This window comes from Cyprinus carpio, chromosome B10, assembly GCF_018340385.1.
Source record: "Cyprinus carpio isolate SPL01 chromosome B10, ASM1834038v1, whole genome shotgun sequence".
In the NCBI taxonomy this organism is placed as follows: Eukaryota; Metazoa; Chordata; class Actinopteri; order Cypriniformes; family Cyprinidae; genus Cyprinus; species Cyprinus carpio.
This window is the reverse complement of record NC_056606.1, coordinates 11,457,687-11,478,221: the sequence shown is the minus strand read 5'-3', so window position 1 is coordinate 11,478,221 and position 20,535 is coordinate 11,457,687. Positions and strand designations below refer to the sequence as shown.

The 20,535-nt window shown below is 38.4% G+C and overlaps 1 protein-coding gene across 3 annotated transcripts in view; it reads left to right on the top strand.

Moving 5' to 3' along the window:
• Positions 1-303: 303 nt before the first annotated feature.
• Positions 304-20,535, top strand: part of LOC122138691 (cell adhesion molecule 2-like) — a 405,589-nt gene continuing 385,357 nt past the window's right edge. The window contains exon 1 of one of the 3 annotated variants that reach the window (XM_042732490.1): positions 304-880. In XM_042732490.1, the coding sequence (XP_042588424.1) occupies positions 820-880 (61 nt within the window). In that variant the 5' untranslated portion in view covers positions 304-819. The remainder of the gene's footprint in view (positions 881-20,535) is intronic. The other 2 variants (XM_042732491.1, XM_042732494.1) reach the window with 2 other exon arrangements.

The following is a 20,535-nucleotide window of genomic DNA, read 5'->3' as shown; positions in this document are numbered from 1 at the left end:
GAAAGCGTAGGCTACTCGTTTTTTTTTTCTGTGTTCATAATATATGGACTTAATAAAAGATCGCAACATTTAAGCTGCCTTTATATCACTTATATATATTTTCGCACTGAAAACGGTAGGAACTCCTCTGCTGGACTGATAATGTACAGAATGACGACGATGCAATAAATATCCACCTAGTGGTTTGTATCAGTAGTAAACCTGAGAGCGCAGTCACGTCTATTTGATCCTGGTGAGAGGTGCGCTGCTACATCCCACGACAGCTGTCCGTTCAGAACTGCTGTATATCTATGTAATGCAGTCCACATGAAAACGTGCCCAAATCATTATCAGTCCACTCATATCAGGATTGTTTCATTACGCAATGCATTACAGCGAGACGGGGGGCAATCGGTGCCATTGCACGTACTCGCATTATATTTCCTCGATCCTTTAATCATATGGACTGTGGAGTCGAGAACCAGTTTGAGCGGAGAATAATTCCAGGCGCGCGCTATTGGCTCCCCGTCCTCATCTGTCAATCTGCGGAGGCGGGACTCTGCCTGCTCGCGCTCCCAGGAGGCGATAGATGCGCGAGCTGTACTTTTCTACTGTGTTGGAGCGCTTCGCACTTCTCGAGCTCAGTCCGAGCGTCAAGTGAACGGCGTGCGGAAAGCGCAGTGGGACTTCAACCGAGGAGAAGTTATCGAAGGAGCCTGTAGTATTGATTGCAGCAGCCTGCACCTGGATAAGCTCCATCAGCAGCAGCGCGCGGAGAAGCGAAAGAGCGAAGAAAGTGTGTTGACGGCAAGCGGGCAGCTGTTACAGAAGGAAGGCAATATGATGGTGAAGCAGCATATGCTGTTTACCCTGTACAGCATCTGCGGGATCGTCCTTAAAGGTAAGAGCGCTTCAAACTTTAAGGCAGCCTATGCGGTGCTTTGCAAATTAGGTGGCTCATCATCATTATGCATCACGTAGGAAAGGCATTATGCTCTGGAATGGTGATGATTTGCATTTCCATAATATATCCAAAGGGCCTCGAGTGAGTACGGGGGCAGTTTCCCGTTAGTCATCATTGCTCTGAACAAATTGTGCACGTTTGCCCAGCACTGATACAGAATCTTATCACAGATAAGCCTGCACACACTGCTGAGCTAGAGCCCCGCTTTTATAGATTACCAGTCAAAACGTGTTATAAACTCACCACCATAAGGGAATACGATTTAATTGATACAGCCTTTGCTTCACCTGAACGGAAACTTTATATAGCATCGCTTTTATTTTATTGTAAAATCACATGTTTAGCCTATATGCGTATTTCGGCACATTATTATTATTAGCCTATTATTATTTTGGAAATGCGATGTGGTAGAATGCTGTAGCGTTAAATCATGGTGCTATTTCATGTTAGGTATTTTATAGCCTAAAGTTTAAGGTATGTAGTCTACAGTTTTATTCTGGTAGGGATGTGACATACATATTCTTATTTTACCACTGTAACGGGGTATTTTATAACCATGTGGCTTTTGTTCTGATTGGAAAAAAACTGTAGAATTCAGACAGAGCGTGAAGCTAATCGTGTAAGTGCTTTTTAGCACCCTTAATCAGGTTTGGATGTATTTTTTTTTTTTTTTTTTTTTTTGGACAGTTTCACAGTCATTCCAGGCTTCGGGATGTATGGTATTTACGGCAATCCGCATCTTGGGGTCGTAGTAGCATCAGCTTTTTCCTCTCAGAGAAAGACTTGCGAAGTACACCTGTCAGTTGTCAGTGTAATGCATTATTCACCCAAATTTTCAACAGTAAATTGAACATTACGCTATATCAGAAGTTCGTAAAGAATTCTGTCAGCATTTTTGTGTTGTTTACCTTAAGTCTTGTAGTTTCGGCCGGTGCTCATCATTCACGCGCGACACTGTAAACAGGATCAGCAGGGCAAGGTCGCGCGCAGTGTTCGCGCGGGGCGACCGTTAGCGTGACAGGAATACTTGATGAATACGTCAACTGAACGTGTCTTATTGCTTTTTCGCGCACTATAAAGGTAATGATTGCTTTAAGTGCAGGTTTAGTGGTCAGTTTAAATGTCAGCAGGATGGGCTCAGTGTGTGACCACTCAAATGTTGGTAGGCTATATGTTTTGTGTCCCTAGAGAGTAAGGTTACGTCGTCCTGCCAATATCTCGTGAGCAACAGCCACCGCCCGGTTTCATCTATGAAGATGATTTAATCTATACATTTTATGAGACTAACCTCAGATATGATCTTAAAGTTGCTTAAGATAATAAACGTGTGTGTTCACGTCAAAATTGAATCTAAACACGGGCATCCTTTTTTTTTTCTTTTTTAAAAGTGTTGATATGGTTTTGACGTCACGAAATGGCTAACACTTTGCTCATGAATATTAATAAGGATATAGTTGATGGATAGTAAAATTTGCTTGGTTACATTTTACAAACAATGTTCTTTTAATGTTTCAGTAGTCTTTGTATTTGTCATGTTTGTGGGAAAGAGCGCAAAGAATTTGACTAGCTTAAACAATGTTCACTTTCTGCGACTGATAACAACAACAGTGGCTAACGTACTCCACAAAATATAACAAAAAATGAAAATCCAGATTGCCAATTATTGCAACACACTAAGAAATGAAGACTTCACCACTGGAGATGTTTCCTTTTTGTTAGATAGATTGTTGCTACAATCTTTTAAGCACATTCAGTAAGGAGGCAGTTCACATAAATGTGATGCCTGTGTATTTCAGCTACTCCAAGCCAATCTGGCTTGGTCTGGATATCAGTGAAACATGACTCCTCCAACCAGAGGTGTTTACATCTCAAACAGTCTGGTTTGCAGATCTGGCAGTTTATGAATCCGCAGGATGAATGCAAGAGAGACAGAAGGGAAAGACAGTATTTGCATTCGCCTTTCTGTATGCGTGCATGTGGCTTCCCTCCTCTGCCCTATCTTTTGACAAAATACCCTATGCTGTGTGTTGATAATCAGTCTGACAGGTGGGCCATTAATAATCAGAGATAATTAAGCACATTCCTCAAGGCTTCACTTCTAATGAGTCGGCAGCAAGCGTGAGACTGAAGCTATGTATTGATTTCCCCCAGCCTTTTCTCTCTCTGCCTGTAAATCACAGAGCCTGTATCTCTCAGCTCCCAGTCAACAGCCCTACTGGCTGCAAGAGCCTCCTTCGGTTCTTTAACACACCTCTCAGAGTCTGGCTGCACCTGCTTACCATGTGTGAGCGTGTTAATAGGCTTAACAAAGTGTGGTAACCGCACTGATATTGGAACGATGGAAGTGCAGAGGGTTCTAGTATACCTATCTGCTCTGCAATTGGTGATCGATAGATCTGATCATTGTGATTTCAATGGTACATTGACTGATTATCTCCAACAAACTGAACTGTGTGATGTTACATAATCTGATTTACCCACAGACCAGTCTGACTGGCTAAATTTGGTTAAATTGAATCATTTATGTGAAATGTTGATTTCGATAAATGGATGCTTGACGTGATGTGTCCTGTGGGGTGACATGCTAAAAAGGGTTCCCACGCTAATTATAACCCATATCAGGGAGCTTGATTTCCATACTTGGAAAAATCATTGGAAATAAACTAACTAACCCTTAAAGAATTTTCCAGTGCCTATACAGTAACTGCAGTGAGCATGCTATCCCAGCTTTTATGTACTGGTCATCGATTACTCTTAAATGAATTCCAGCCTTCCTCGCTGAGGCTGAATGTTTGAAGCACAAGTGCGGGCACATCCGTCCGGAGGCATCACTGCATGCTGCCAGCAGCTGGGGTTTGGGGGAGCATGGCAGTTATGCAAAGCGTGTGTGGCAGACAGTGCAGCTCCTCCCTATGTGTGGAGTACTATAGTCCCTGTGAAGTGCTGTTGTGTGGACGTCTGCTGTGAGTAATAGCAAAGCTTGGCTCTCTCCTCAGAGACACCAGAACTGAGTGGGAGGACTATGTGGTCCTGCATCATAGTGGATGTACGCTTTTATTCTTGTTTCTGTTTTGCCGGGAATGCTTCCTCTTCATGGACTACTTGTGTACATAAAATCTTTCTTTCTTTTTGTGTCTTTCTTGGCTCTATGGTGCTTCGACAGTCCTGCGCCCTGAAACCCTGCCCGGTTGTTTTCATGTAAAGCATACCCAAATTTAAAAAGCCAACTCAGCCAGCTAGTACAAAAAAATAAATAAAAAATTAAACTAATAGTTTACCCAAAAATGACAATTTGCTGAAAATGTACTTACCCTCAGCCAAGATGAATTTGTTTCTTCATCTGAACATATTTGAAAAAATTTAGAATTACATCATTTGCTCACCAATGCATCCTCTTCAGTGAATGGTTGAGGTCATAATTAGTTAAAACAGCTGATAAAAACATTAAAACAACCCACAAGTAATCCACAAAACTCCAGTCCATCACTTAATGGCTTGCAAAGCTGCATGTTTGTAATAAATCCTTCAAGGCATTTTAATTTTAACCCATAATAACGCTTCCTCCAGTGAAAAAGTCCATACCCTCTTGTGCTCATGCATTAAAATTCACTGACATATTGTTTAGAACTGTAAATGGTGCTTCATCTGTGCATATTTCTCTCCTGATCGATTGACAGGTGAGAAAACTTTTTCTTACCAGAGAAAGTAATAATTTGAAGTTAAGAGCATCAAATATGGAATTGTTTCTTACAAACATGCAGATTGTCATTTCAAAATGCACTGGAGTCATACTGATTACTTGTGGATTATTGTGATGGTTTTTATCATCTGACGGCACCTATCCGCTGCAGAGGATCCATTGGTGATCAAGTGATATAATGCTACATTTCTCCAAATCTGATCTTGAACGGCCTGTGGATGGGTACCTTTTTTTCTTTTTTCTTTTTGGGTAAGCTATTCCTTTAAACGTAAAAAAAAAAAACATTATTTATGACACAAAATGCTCCTTTCATATCTCATTGTGTGGGCTACTGTGCATTGAGGCAAGTCTCTGGCCCCCTGCCTCTCAGTCAGCTTATCCCAACAGAGTGACTCCAAGCTGGGCATTGGCCTTCCCGGAGCCGGCCCTTTTATGGAAGTAGCGTGGGAAAGAGCTCCTTCAGGAGAGTGCTGGCCTGTATGGGTATGTTCAGCTGTATTTGTGTTGAAAGGGGAGGTTAATGGCCTTTTTTCATTCCCGGTCTGTTGTCTTTGTCAGTCGTGGAGCGTGAAAAGCATCTGTGCAGGTGAGCGGCAGCACAGGCAAATGTGCTCAGACAGGTGAGAAATGGAGTTGGGCATAAGCTGCCATTTCTGCTGACTAGAATAAGCATTTGTTTGGCATTAATTTAGCAAGGGAGAAACACGGATTGCACAAGCATTTCTCTTTGGGCTGCAGTATGGAGCCTCCTATGGCCCATCCTGTCATGTGCGTTAGGTATTATTGCACTTCAAGTCTCTTTCTGCCATTTCTTTAGAGTGTAAAGAGGCTGAGCGTGTCCCTCTTTCTCACTGTGTTGTGTATGTGGGTGTTTGTTTGGCTGGCTGATTGAGCCAGGATGGAGAACAGGATTAGAGATGAATATCCTCCTCCTCTTTGTATTTGTCCTCTTGTTGGGTTGCTGGAAGCCTCCTAAACAGAGCACCCAAGATATGTGCTCTCCCTGTCTCTCTCTCTCGCTCTCCATCTTTCTGTTTCATGTCTCTGTTTTTCTCCTCCTCCATCCCACTGTCTCATCTCTCTTTTTCTTTATCTTATGCTCTTTCTGCATACAAGTATCTGGGCCTTGGAGCGTTTCCCCCCAGACTCAGAATGGAGCTGAGCCGCTGAAGCCCTGCTGTAATCATGAGGGATTTCCCATGATCAAAGGCCCTCTTTTGTTCTTCCAGGTGTTTGAAAAAGTTAAAACAAAAAGTGGGTGGAACTGTCAACCGTTTTGTGGAACAGCTAGTGCCTGGCATAAAGCTTCCTCTTCTCCCAAAAGGCGCTGGAAAGGAGATGCCCTTTTGCAGTGTTTTTTGAATGGCTTTCAAAACACAAACTCTTTACTGAGTCACGGCAGCAGTCTCGGAGGAAACATCTTCTAAAAACCGTCATGTACTAGTTATGTGGGTGATTTAACAGTTGTCATTTTCTTGTTCACATGTTGTCTATACTACTTAGCTGACCTTTGAGATGGATTTCATTGGTAAATGACTGACAGGCTCTATAATGACTTTCCTTAAGGTTCTTGTATCCGATTAGCCTTTGTGTTGGCTAATTTAAATGATTTGCTTAAGCTCACAGTATGTCTGGTAATCTCATTGAAGCTTAAGCAAAGAGATGCACAGGAGGAAATTCTTTGTGGAATTAGCTCAAGATTAAGAGATGACTTGAGGTATTGTCAAACAAGTCAAGCAAATATGATGCGGAACATTTTGTACTGGTAAAAATGATTAGATGGCATTTTTTGTTTATGAAAAGTTAGCATACTACAAGGTAGAGTACATCCAACAATGAAATTGACCTACATTCAGATCTGTTTACATTTTTTTCCCCTTTCCGTAGAACACAAAAGAAGGTATTTAAAAAAAAAAAACACTGTAAAAAAATGTATTTATTTTACAGAAAACAGTAAAAAAAAAAAAAACCAGTACAAAAACAGTACAGTGTTGAGATCTACTTTTCAAATGAGAGACCTACCAAGACCGAGATCTACCAAGTGAAAAATAAATAAATAAATAAATAAATAAATATATATATAAAGCTTGTTGGCATGTATCTTTATATTGTATTAATTTCATTTAATTTAATTTTAAATAAAAAAATAATAATGTTCATTTCTTAGTTGGCCTACCCTTAGTAGCCTTTTTATTCTAGTGTAAATTTTTTTATTGCATGTAATTATTTTTAAACAAAACAAATTCAAGATATATTTAAACATTCTGTTCTTTTTTGCAAACATACTTTGCAAAAATGTCACTGCAGATATGCTATACAATTTAAAAGTACGTAAAGCTCAATTATACAATAATTTTAACAAAAAATAAGCCCAAGTCAACCTGCCATACCAAACAAGACCACATGGAGACGCCAAAGGACTGCATATATACTACTGTGGATCCATTCAGGATCACTAAACGCACCAAAAAATACAAATTAAAATGAATGTTTGGAATGATCTGAAGGCAGCTTGACGTCATCAGTAAATAGTTCTTCTGTTAGAACTGATGCCCATATGTAGGCTACATAAACACCACTAATCCTCACAAACTTCTCCAAAACGAGCATCCGTTATAAAACACTCGCTAAATACAACTATGTGAATAAACTGAACTGTGTTCAAGCAGAAATGTTATAGTGATCAGTGCGCCGAGAGCACACATACACGGTTAATTTGTGCATCATTAATAACGACACACGCACGCCTAATGTAGGACTCCTGTATCTGTCACTAATCGTCTTTACCTTGATTACAGTCTTCATCCATCAAAACTTTACTAGCATGACCCTGGCTTGATTTATCCAGCCGAAAGCTGTAGTTTGCCTATAATATACATACAGTGGTTTTGAGCCACCGTTCAGATGCTATTTCACACAGTGTGATGAGAAACACTTAGAGCTGCTTCGAAACACAGAATATCACAGAATATGTAGAGAAGTGGTGCTATTATTTATTTATATATTTTTCTAATTATTTAACATATTAATCATAAAATAGCATTAGTGAATTTATTATATTTTAGTTTTAAGTTATCTCGCGCCCCCGGTTGAGAAAGCATAGGCTATTTAAATGATGTGCCATCTACCAGCATTGCCTTTGCGATCGACTGGTAGATCACGATCGACCTATTGGGCACATACTATGAAATTCTTTAAATAGTTTAATATTGCTTTGTATTTAATTTGCTAATTTAACAAGCTACTTTTATTTCTATGTGTAAGTCAGTGGGGACCAAAGTTGTTCTGAACTCTTTTGTGTTCCACAGAAGAACTAACGTCATTCGTTTGACATGACAGAAATGTAGCTAAATGAGTAAATAACGAAATGAGAAACAAGTAAAGAATTTGAAGTCTGCTACATTACAAATGTAATAAAAAAATTAACCAAAGACCTGGAAAAAGAACAGCCAGACGTCCTTGACTCATAGTTCACTCCTCTCTGCTGTCATTGTGCCCTCTGCTGTTTTCATTAGGATTTTATGGAAAATTAACTACCCTCTCTTCCAAATAATCTCAGATTTTGCCAGTGTGCAACGTGATCTTTCACAAGAGACGACACCTGCTCCAGGCATGCACTGCGATTGGGTAATCAATCACTTTTATTGACAAAGGTAGATGAAAGAGTTAGTTCAGTAAAATTGAACATCTGAAAACGGTGAGCTAGAGGCATTGGGGGGAATGAGGGTCAGTAAATCAAATGCTTGAAAATAACCCCCTGCGGGCTCTGCTATGAGAGAGATTACCTACAAAGATCCGTTTCCGCCCACTGTCGCCTGTCACTCTCTCCGATAGATGTGGCTTTAACTGCCGCATTAGCAGGTTTTCACAGGACTGAAGATGCTTGGCAACAAACATCGGCTTAGTGAGAGAAGACATGATTTTCAGAGCAGGATTGTAGAGATCAGTAATCGACACAATGTTTCAACCAAATTTGTAGCCGAATCGGTGGTTAATGTCACTTGAGCCTTTAAACGGTCAGTTATTTTACCTCAGTGAGATTTGAACAGCTTCTAAGTATGCATTTTGTATGCATCTCCCATTTTCTTGGCATATATTGCTTGAAGCTCATCATGTGACACCGGTTTCGGCTTTGCAGTGTTCTGTAGGTCTACCTTCACTTCCTCTCTCAGTTTCTCTCTGCGCCCCTCACCCCACCTCCCTTTCCTCTCTTGTAGTCTGCTGTTGGGGTTGTTCGATGCCATCTGCCTCTTGTGAGAGTGAATTTAACACCTGCAAATACAGTAAACAATCAATTAATCAGAAGCTCAGGACAATATGCACCTGCCAAAGTGTGCACACATACATTTAAGCACGCGCGCGCGCACACACACACACACACGCTCCTCCTCATTTTCGCAGTCACTAACAGACCATCAGCCCTTCAGCAGCCAACTGGATCTCGGCACTCTCCCACATTTACATATGACTACATTTGTTTGATTTTGCAGTGAGGATGTTGCTATAAACACGTCTGTTTCCCAGAATTTCAGTATTGCATTTAATTGACCATAAGTTGAGCGTTCTGCAGTTGCATTAGCTAGTTTACATCAGACTCTTTCCATTGAATAATTTCGTCTAATTAACCTGTACAACAAACAGGTTGTTAGTTATGTAATGTAATGCTGTAATGCTTGGTATTACAGGAACGTTATGCGAATCATTATAGGAAATGCGAAACAAAGAATGAACAACACATTCAGTCATTAGTTAGAAAGAATGTAGAGCTTGTTAGTAAACATGAAAACTAGATTTTTACATTTCTGAAGAAAACTTGAATGGTGCTTGCCTGTGTGAAAGTCCCCTGCCACTATGTTAGGTATTGTGGGTGGTTGCCAGCGCATTCCTATGCAGTTGCTAAGGTGTATTGATTGTTGCTAGGGTGTCAAAAGTACAACCATGTTTCTATGATATTTTGGTGCCTAAAGATATGGCTTTGGTGTCTTGTCAAGTGCCCCTTTTGCCTATTTTAGTTGTAATAGATGAACACAATGCAAAATCAACAAAATGTTGCTTGTTTTTTTGGCATAATTTAACCACAAAATAATCACAAAAGCACATCCTGCTTAATGTTGAAGAGAGTTAAGTGTAATAAACTCCAATAAAGATTTCAGTGTTCCTTTTCTACATAAAACAGCCAGTTTTTTTTAACTCTACATCAACAAAATGATGAAAAATGAATTTGTGTTTATTTGATATATGAAGGTGCAGATAATTAAATTAGTCTGTCATAATTGGAAGTCGAAAAAATTAATATACAAAACTAATATACAAATTTACAGTTGATACAGATGCTGCATCCAGCATGTTTAAATTCTGTGTTTCTCACTTTTGCAATTACAATTTGTTGTGATGTTCAGGTGCGTTCAACTCATTCAAATTTTTTGTAGTATTTTGTACCTGAATACTTAGAACACTCATTTCATTTGTATCTTTGACCTTGTATTTGTAATTGTTACCTCCACACAATCAGCAATTTTGATTGCAAAAATCCAAAACCTTGTAGTTTTGGTGCAACTATTTTCTTATATTTCCTCATTTTCAGGTTTTCAAGTAAAAAAAAAAAAAAAAAAAAAAAAAACTAATTGTCACATCTCTTTCAGCAAATAAAACCATGCTGCAACTGTTGATACAGCATTGGACTATTTTCATATCAGCTGGCCTTGTCCACCTGCTCAGATAAGGTCGGCGATCCTCCGTAGTACATTAAACATACAGCTTTTGTTTCTCAACATGTGTAGGAGGGAGGTTACCATGTTTCACCTTCCACGGTGTTACTGATAAAACTCACAGATAAATAGGAAGTTGAATTCTTTGCACTCTCAAAACTTGCCTACTGTATCTCTGTGCTCTTTCAGAGGCGTTTCAGAGGCAGTTTGGCTTTTGGTCATGGCTTTCTGTTGCAGTTCTTCCATTTCCTATTGCACAGTTTTAAAATAGATGAATAAGCGTAATTAACTTTTCTGATAGTTCATGAATTTCACATGAATCTCCACAATGCCTCCTATGTCTGTTCTGTTTCAGAAGATTAGCCTGCTTCTTTTTCTGAAACATACATCCAGATATAACGACATCCTCACCAAGGCTTTTCACCCCACTGTTGAGAAGACTTGTCTCTTTGAATGCTTCTTCAATTTAGTCACGCAAATGCTCACTTATTACTCTTATTGTGTCTCTTGTCGAATTTGAGTTTACAGATGGGGTATTTGTTGAACCGCATGGAATGTAAAAGGACAGAACTAGTCCATGTCCTCAAATCAACATGAAGAGGATAAGTGTTTAAGGTTTGTCATATTTCATGACAAGATCTTCTAGCTAATCTGCTTTTTTTATTCTTGGCTCACTATTACACTCGTAGTTGAGCTAATTGAGTCACTTACGATTGAGCTTGCCAGATTACAGAACTGACTGTAGAATGATAACAAATAATCCAGCATAAACTGTGTCCCATGTTTCCAATATGCTGTATGTTTTGTGCAGTGTAATCTAATTAGAGTGCTTTATGTGCTATTGCTCATTAATGTGCTTTTCAAAGTTGCTGGAAAGATTTCAGTAGGGTGGTTGAGATTATACAGCCTAATTTAGACTGAGTTTTCAGTCGTTATAAATCTGGCAGTTCTGATTCTTTTTGTTCTTAACAATTATAGATTTATTAACAATTACATTATCAGTGAAGATAAATTTGAAGAGAAAAATAAATTCCATTGCCAAATGATAAGGGAAAAAACAACAAAGAAAAACATAAAAATTCATAAAAACATAAATCAAACACCAATATGATTCATAAGCTAAACATCCAATTGCGAATCGTTGGTCTAAACTGATTTTGCTGTATGCTATATATAGAGTGTGAGTGTAGTGTGTAGCAAATTACCCCAAAAGGGAAATATGTATTAATAGAAATTTTAGAATAGGGGATGCAGAAAGAGTTGTAAATGATTTATTCGCATTTGCACAACATGTTTGGAATACTTTGTAGTGTGTACTGCAATGTAAGGTCTAACTGGTGAGGGTATAGACAGATGTCTTTTCTGAAATGTAGAGTAGGCTATTTTTAATGCTGTAAGATAACAGTACAGTGTTGACCTTTCAATGATTTATAAGTGATTAATAAAATATTAACTGGTAACTTATTAACCATTTACTAAGGATATTATTTCATTGATATGCTGTTTTTTAAGATAACTTATGACAGATTTGTAAATCGTTAGCATATTACTTAATCATTTGTGAACGTATAGTCATGTTTTGTAAATGATTAGTTAATCATCATCTAATCACTTGTAAAAGATTTATAACTCAATCTACAAAACACAGATAAAAATATTAACATATCAATTATTAATCATTTATGAAAGCATAGTTATGTTTTGTAAAGTATTAGTTCATCATAAACTAATCACTTAGAAATGTCTTAATTTTTTAAACCAAACCCCCTACATACATGCATGCATACATACATTTTTATTATTTTTTTATTTTTTAAGGTGCTCCTGGTACGTACATGCATGCATACATACAGTACATACATACATACACATCTGACATGAGAAAACAGACAAAATGTTTAAATAGTAAGACTTAACAAAAAATAATGTTTATGAATCTATAACAGTAGATTCATGTACAGATTTGTGCATTATTTACTCTATATAGAACTTTATAAATAAAGATATATGCATATGCATTAACATAATACTTGAGAAAGAGGAAATAATTAAAGATGTAAAATGAATTAGGTAAATGAATTACAAAACACAGGTAATGATTCATTTGTTAGCTGTTTAAGCTGGAGATGGCATGAGAAAAAAAAACAAAACAAAACTGTTTTTATGCCTAGATGTTCTAGTTCACAGAGATCTGTAGCGTCTGCCTGAAGGGAGAAGTGCAAACTGGTTGTGTCCGGGGTGAGAGGGGTCTTTGATGATGTTACCTGCCCGTTTCTTCACTGAAGACTGGGCAGGTGCACACCAATGATCCTTTCTGCTGTCCTAACAGTCTGATGCAGTCTTCTTATATCTGATTTGCTGGCTGACCCAAACCAGACAGTTATAGAAGAGCACAGAACCGTTTTTGACATCCAGCCAACACAACTTGTACTTTTAGAGGGTCTTTAGAGGGTACGTTTTATGTTATCTTTATGTTTATGTTTTGGATATGAAATTTGATTGGGTGATAAGGAAAAGACTTTCAAGATTCTTGTTATTCTTAGATGTTAACAAGTTAGCAAAATATAATGTAAAATTAACTTTTGGGAAATTAAAATGGGATCTTGATTAACTACATTTTAACAATTCTAAAACATTAGGCTAATACAAAATAACTATATGGGAAAATTAGATGCATGTTTATACATTTCTTAAGTGGTTATATACATAATTTATAGGATTAAAAGGGGTAATTTGTCTATTTCAAAGTAAATTATCTTTGATTGTAAAACAGTCTATCTTGCTGATGTGCCTTTGCTGCAGTGGTAACCAGAGGCCAGGTATCTATATTTTGGTGTTAGTTCCAGGTTGGTGGCTGTTCTTCTGGCACCTACAGTTTGCTTGTTGAGTGAGGGGTATTATTAATAAAATATAACAAATAATTGTGTGTCTGATCTGTCTCAGGCACTTTTTTAATGGAACCAGCTCTGAATAAGAATAGGTTCTCAGTTCCCTTATTTGTAATTGTCTGGCAGACTTGCTATTTGTGTGGATGGTGTCTACCTCTTTTTTTCTGTTCTTACAGAGTGTTAGCTTTGTCGTTCAAGCATCGGTGAACAAAATCAGTCTTAGCGTTATTATTATCAGGTCATTGATTTTAAAGACCCTCTTTCCCTTACACTTGGTAGGGTAAATAGAACAACTTTATAGCTTCAGCTAACAGATCTCGGCAGGCACATCACTATGCTTGCAGTTCAGGACCTGTTTACAAATAAATGTTGTTTAGGTTTAGCTGCATCAGCGGCATTGGTTTCACACACAACTGCAGCTGTGTGCTTAGTATGAAAACACAACTCTAGGTGTTAACCTGACTATGACCATAAATCCAGTGCAAGATTGACAATCCTGCTTAACATTTTTGTCATGTGCTACTAAAAATAGTGCCATGTGGCCAGACGCTTGCATCCAAACCAGACCACACTCTACTATCACTGTCTGACTGTCTGCGCATGCTAAGCTTAGCTAATCCAGGGGTCCACAATGACCTTTCACCATCTGTTATGGTGCTCTGCTACCCCAGTTCAAGAATTGAGTGTCTTTTTGTTTTTTGTCTTTTCCATCTGCTGGTAAACAAAGTGGTCATTTCATGGTCTTTTAGCATGAGCAACCTGATAAAAGTGGATGTTTTTAAGAGGATAATATCCTTAAATGTAATTTAGGTCTTGTGAGGGTCCGTTTGACTGAGGCTACGTCCCTCTGCGGGATGCTGGGGTGTCTCTATAATTGCCTGTTTTTAGAGGACACAGTAGTTCTTAACACAGCCACCGTTCTTAATGCCTCCTCCTTCTAATGAGTAAAGATAAGACGAGCTGATGGATCCTGCGAGGATTGGAGCTAGCTGATCTGAGATGGCAGCGTACTTCATTATGGCCCCGCGCCCCAGCCCGAATCCTACGTGCCAGCTCACGCTCAGCCTGCCATCTCCTTCAGATCCTTTGAACTCAAATGCCAGACAAGTCAGCAATCAAGAGTTTCAGCTCTCATCACTTTCAGAAATGTGAGAGGCCTGCCAGTCGGGTCTCAGCCCGAGAATGAAGCGCAGGGCCTTGTCTTTGTGTTAATCCTTCACATAATGAAGGATTTAACACGAAACATTGGGATTTATGCATGAATGATGTCTGGAAATGTACGTTTGCGCTTGCAAATGTTGGGTTGACATTTAGTTCAGGGGTCTGGCTCATGGATTAAAAGTCTGGGTTTTGTGACCCAAAAGTCCAATCCTAATTAAACACACCTGAACCAGCTAATCGAGGGCTGTATCTAAATGCTTACACCGTGTCTACAAGGGGTGGGGGAAGAATCGATTCACCTAACTATCATGATTCTTTTTAAAACGATTTAAAAATAGATTGGTTTATCTCAGAATCAATTTATATATATATTTTTTTTCACTTTTCCTAAGAGGTGGTGGGGGAGAAGTTACTGCTTTTATTCCAACAGAGGGCAAAATGTATAGGTGTGTTCGACTTGAAGCCGCACCACACATGGCGTATGACATCAAAGTACCACGAGAGCAATTCAAAAGCATGCGGATCCATCTGCTCTCTTTAGCTCTTGTGGTGCTTTGATGTCATAGAATGATCAGTCTGCGTAGCGCCACTGTATTTGATGACGTCATATCCATTCCAAGTTGGCGCGAGAAAGCAAAACCATGGTGGAGGCAAAAGATCAAACTTCTTCAAAAATTCTTTCTGCACCTTCACGTTTTGAATCCCAAGTGTGAAAACACTTTGGACTGTACACACTGCCGGGAAAACATGAGTAAACATGACTAAAATGGTATGCAAAGTAACATAGCACTTTATTTTTTCTACTCATTTTATTGAATATTTGACCGTTATATTCGTGTGGAAGTTCAGGGTTTTGGTACTTGAAAGTTTCATGGTTCAAGGTACTTTAAAATATACCCTTTGTATGAGTATGCTCCTGAAATAAAAGTTCAGAAAGATGTGTTGCATTTTTTTTTTTAATATGACTCATCATATACAGTCTCTTTAAGGGTGTGAACAAGTATTTTCCATTGTCTAGTCTTTAATAAGCAACAACAAAAATCACAACATATTGCAATATCAAATGGTAATAATTATATAATTGCAGTACTCAATTATCGCAATATATATTGAATTGGCACACAATTATCGAGATAGTATTGAATCGGCAAATTACTATATTGTCCAAGCCATAGTGTCTACACTGGTCGCGATAATTGTCGCATCGCGCCACACCCCATAGCAACAGATAAAGGCTGTCTAACCTGGACGATACAAATTGCCCTTTGCAAATCACTTGTACTTTGTGTCAGTACGTCAAACAGAACGATGAATCAGTTTACTTTCAGGGATTTGTCTAGTCATTTCGCACTGTGCTGAAATCCAGTGTAGTCAGCATCACTGATTGTAATGTTGACTTGTTGCATCACTGCAGGCAATGACTTTGTAGGCACCTCATGAAACTGATTGCAGACAGACTTCTGAGGTAGCGTAATGATTTCATGATCGAATGATCGAATGAATTAAGCTTTGGTGATAACTAAGCAAATATTTAATTACTACAGTACTAGTTTCTTGCTAGAAATTACATCAAATATGGAAAAAGTTGGTCAAAAACTTACATTTACAGACAAACTGACTGGCAACAGTAACTTTCAGACAACATTTTTTATTTATAGCTCAACTGTCAAGGAATTGAACGCACAGGATAGAGGAATATCATGGGGAGTGAAGGATACATCTATACTGCCTACAAAAATCGATCAGATGAAGGTATGACAGACAGGATGTGACATGATCACTGAATTCGGACATGCCTTGTTGCCTTCCTACCTCCATATGTTGCCTGTGGAGGCAGTGTTATTTAGCTTTCAGACACACCCAAGGTCTTCTCTTTCTGGAACTTTATTACTCTGCTAATAAAGTCCACTGAATGAGTGAGCGATTGTGCAAATTCATACAATGAGTGCATTGGATGTGCTGCAGACGACATTTTCTGGCAAGATATGGGAATTCATTTGCCATACCACTCAAAGTGCATGGGTATTCCTAGCCTAGCAGGTAGCCATTAAGTGTACATCAGTTGTACACCTGTTTATTAAGGTCACATGTGTCCAGTCTTACTCCTGGAGGGTCAACATCCTACCTGAAATTTTCTAGAAGACATCTTGGTTAGCTGTTTCAGATTTATTAGGTTTGGAGCTAAACTCTGCTAGATTGGACACATCTGTTTGAGGTGAATTATTGGATTGAATGGGTGCACTCCAGTATGGTTTCAGCCACTGGTAGTAGCTATAATTGGGTATAGGTGGCAGACATAGCCCTAGAAACTTCTATTGAAATATGTTGGGGCAGGTTGGAGCTAAACTCCAATCCTAGAGATTTAGCTAGGTTAGCTTTTTCAAGCATGTTTGATTTAACATGGAGCTAAACTCTGCAGGATAGTGGCCTTCCAAGACCAGAGTGGCCCATCCCTGATGTAGATGGTTCTTATATATTTGTCTCAGAGGACATGGACGTGTTTACATGTGTTTGTGTTTCTGACAAGCTTTTCCAGGAGTTTAGTGTCTTTCAGGGTCTTATGCACGCTTACAGACAGGTTATCATTATCTAGAAGCTAAATTATGATTTTTAGCCAGTGGTTCAGATGTGGTCATTGAATGTCAGAGTGATTGTTGAGTCACTCCTTGAAAGTGACCAGTTCTTCTTGAGTGAATGAGCGAAAATCAGATCACCAGTGAATGTTTCTTTCTATGTAGCACTCAGGGCTTAAAGTAGTCTCTTGTGTCTAAATTTGTACTGCTAACAGAAAAGAAGCAGCTTTGGATAATAAGTGCATGCAAAATAACATTACTGCAAGTCGAGCAAGGAGTTTTACAGTGGTTTGCATTTTCAAAATGGAATTAGAGGGGAAAGATGAGAGCGAGAGCGAAAGAAGGGGATGACTGCAGGCTTTTGTACCAAGCTGATAATGCTGGATTCAATTCTCTTGTATTGTCTCCCCCGTTCTGCATGGATCTGAGAGACAGGCCCGGCTTGCTGGCTGTTTGAAACAAATGAAACTCTGCGTTATTTTTTTCTCTCTTCTTTTTCTAATGAAGCAATGGGTTGCCCGTGCTTCTACAGCAGAAGAAAAGTAGCAGCAGGAGAAAGATTGAACACTTGTTTGTTTGTTTCCGTCTCATCACAGCAGTGGCCCCAGGGATCATGCTTGACGTGAAGCCATCCCTAAAAGAAAGTTGTCGTCTTTGTGTGGGCAGTGCACTGGGTTTTCAGACCCCAGGCCGCATTGTGAGGGAATGGAGGGGGTGGCATTTTGCTGTATTATCTGTGATTTGTGTTAGGGGGTATTAAGCCATAAAATCAGGACTATTCCTCTGGCAAACCAAACTGGTATTATATGAAACCAAAGCAGATTAACAAAACAATGGTTAAAAAAACAAACAAACAAAAAAAAAAAAAAACATGATGGCAACTATTGGAAAAAGGACTTGCTATGTCCTGCCCACTCATATTCATACTTCATATTAGTCATATCCGCATTCAGTTGTATATGCTGAGGTTTTGGAAAAAATCTCTTTCTACTTAAATTATTATTATAATTTTTTTTTTTTTAAAGACAAGGACCAAGTACCAAGAAAAATACCTAATTGTGAGAGTTCAGTTATGAAATAATTTCTTGTTCTGTTGAGGCAATTTTTGGACTTCTAGGGTTATGTTTTGAAATCCATCCTGTCATCTGATTGACAAGCCCTTATTTCTTACAACGGTCATAATATATTCCAAAGGTTCATCAAGCACGACTGATTGCCAGGTCGGCACATCATTTGAATAATGCAAGACAGGAACATACTTTTTATATTACAAGGAAAGATATTTGAGCTCTTTCTCAAAGCTCTTGCGGCGCAGGAAATTACATTGGTATATATCCTTCTCCCTTTACTTCAAATATCAAGCCTTTTAATTAACAACATATCAAGTGCTGGGAGAATATAGATAAAATGTAGTCCAGTAATGCAAAAGAAAATGATCACAAATTAATGAAAAAGGATGAAGTGAAAATGCTGTTAGCCAGGGCTTTACAAGAACCTGAAGGAGGGTGATTTTTTTTTACTCTGAGTTTATTAATAGGATCCTCATTTAATCCAGGCCAGGTTTATATATCTCTGCTTGCTAGTCAAACCCCATATCCAAGCAAAATGTATCTCTTCGAAAATGGCAGACTTGCTCTGTTTTGTAACTGAAGTCACTCTCCCTTTGCTTTCAGAAGCTCAGATCAGTGCCTAAGCCTTTGAGATGCTGAGAGCTAGAGAAAAACAGACACGAGGAGAAATCGAGTCGAGATAGAGAAGGAAATTGTTTGCCGCTGTTCAGATAGATGGATTATAAGGGTCACATTATAGCTATCTGTGTCCACCGGTAAAGAGCGATCAGCTTCCTTTCCATTAGTGCCGGAAACATACTCAATGAGAAATCAGCTGAGTGTATTTCTCTCCATCATGTGTCCTCAGTGCCAGGCGCTGTGGCTGTACCCTCGGCCACAGAAATACTAAACTGCTGAGCTCAAGTCTAATCTAATGAGGGTCAGGGATTGTGCATCTTCCACAGGTGAATGGAATTATGAGGGACAGTGAGCATATATATCTGACTGCCATCTCTGCTTCATGCAGCAGTCTGCAAGTCTGCAACTGCAGCAGACCATTTGAGATTTCATCATGGAGGCTGGAAAGAAGGCATATGATGAGGAGGGAGAGACGTAGGGTGCGTCCGAAACAGAAGGCTGCCGATTTCCTGCTTGCTGAGCAGGTCCAGATGGAATCTGCAGACTGTTTTCTGCATTTTCTAGACTGAATGTTGGGGGAAATGGTGGAATGGATTTAAAATATGTTAAACTGATCTGTTTCTCTTTCTTTTTTTTTTAACTAATTGGTTGCTAAATAAAACATTCAAGGGCCAAGAGATGTGTTAAATGATGTGTTGACAGTTTGAATGTTGTGGAAATTTGCTGAGCTTCCTGTGGGAGCAGATTCCATGTAGGCCAGGCAGCGTTTTTGTATGATGTTAAATCTTTGGACTTGTTTCAGAGCATCTTTCAATGCACTTTTATGTAATGTCTAAAACTAATTCAGGTGAACTTTAGAGTTAAAGAATTAAAGGTTAATCACTGCATAGTGTATTTCTTGAAAGAAACTGAATCATAAGCTGCAAAATCACAGTTTTTATACCCATCAAGACTGCAACTAGCCTATTTGTGCAAATATACAGTAAAAACAGTAATATTGTGAATAAAAATATTATTATTGTTTTTAATATAATTCATTTATTCAAAGCTAAATGTTCAGCAGTCATTACCCCAGTCTTCCATGTCACATGATCCTTCAGATAAAATTTCTAATATGCTGATTTGGTGCTCAAGAAACATATCTTATATTGTTAAAAAAATAATAAATAAATAAACAGTTGTGTTGCTTAATGTTTTTGTAAAAACTGTAACTTCGATTAATATAAAGTTCAAATGAACAGCTTTTATTTGAAATAAAAGTTATTTGTAATACCACCCCTCTATGGCCACCTTGGCAATTGAATCGGCATTGGCTAGTACATTTTTTAGTTTACTCGCCAGACTGATATATATCTATGTATGATATATATATATTTTTTTTTTTTAAAATATCTGTAAAAGTACACTCTTAACATCAGTCAGTAAAGCATTATAATATTATAACAATTTTTTTTTTTTAAATATCTGAAAGTACACTCTTAACATCAGTCAGTCAAGCATTATAATATGATAATCAAGTTTTATTTAAAAGAACTTTAGTAATTAGAATTAAAACTTGATAACCATGTTTGAATGCATATTAGTAATTTTAACTGAACATTTTAACTGGGCTGGTGGTGGTGATGTTTTGGTCATTCAGTGTTTCTGTAAAAACAATTGGGAAAAACAAACAAAAATACTGCTAAGAATTTGTATCATTATCTACTAATAAGAACAATATAAAACACACTAAGGATTAATGAGCTGCTGGATTCATGAATATTAATCAGGTTGAGTGTGTTCGCTGGAACTGAATTGCTAAAATCAAAACAGGGACGTGATAGGTGAGCACCAGGCAATGAGATGGCCATTTGTCGTTGGCCGTTCCGCCCAAT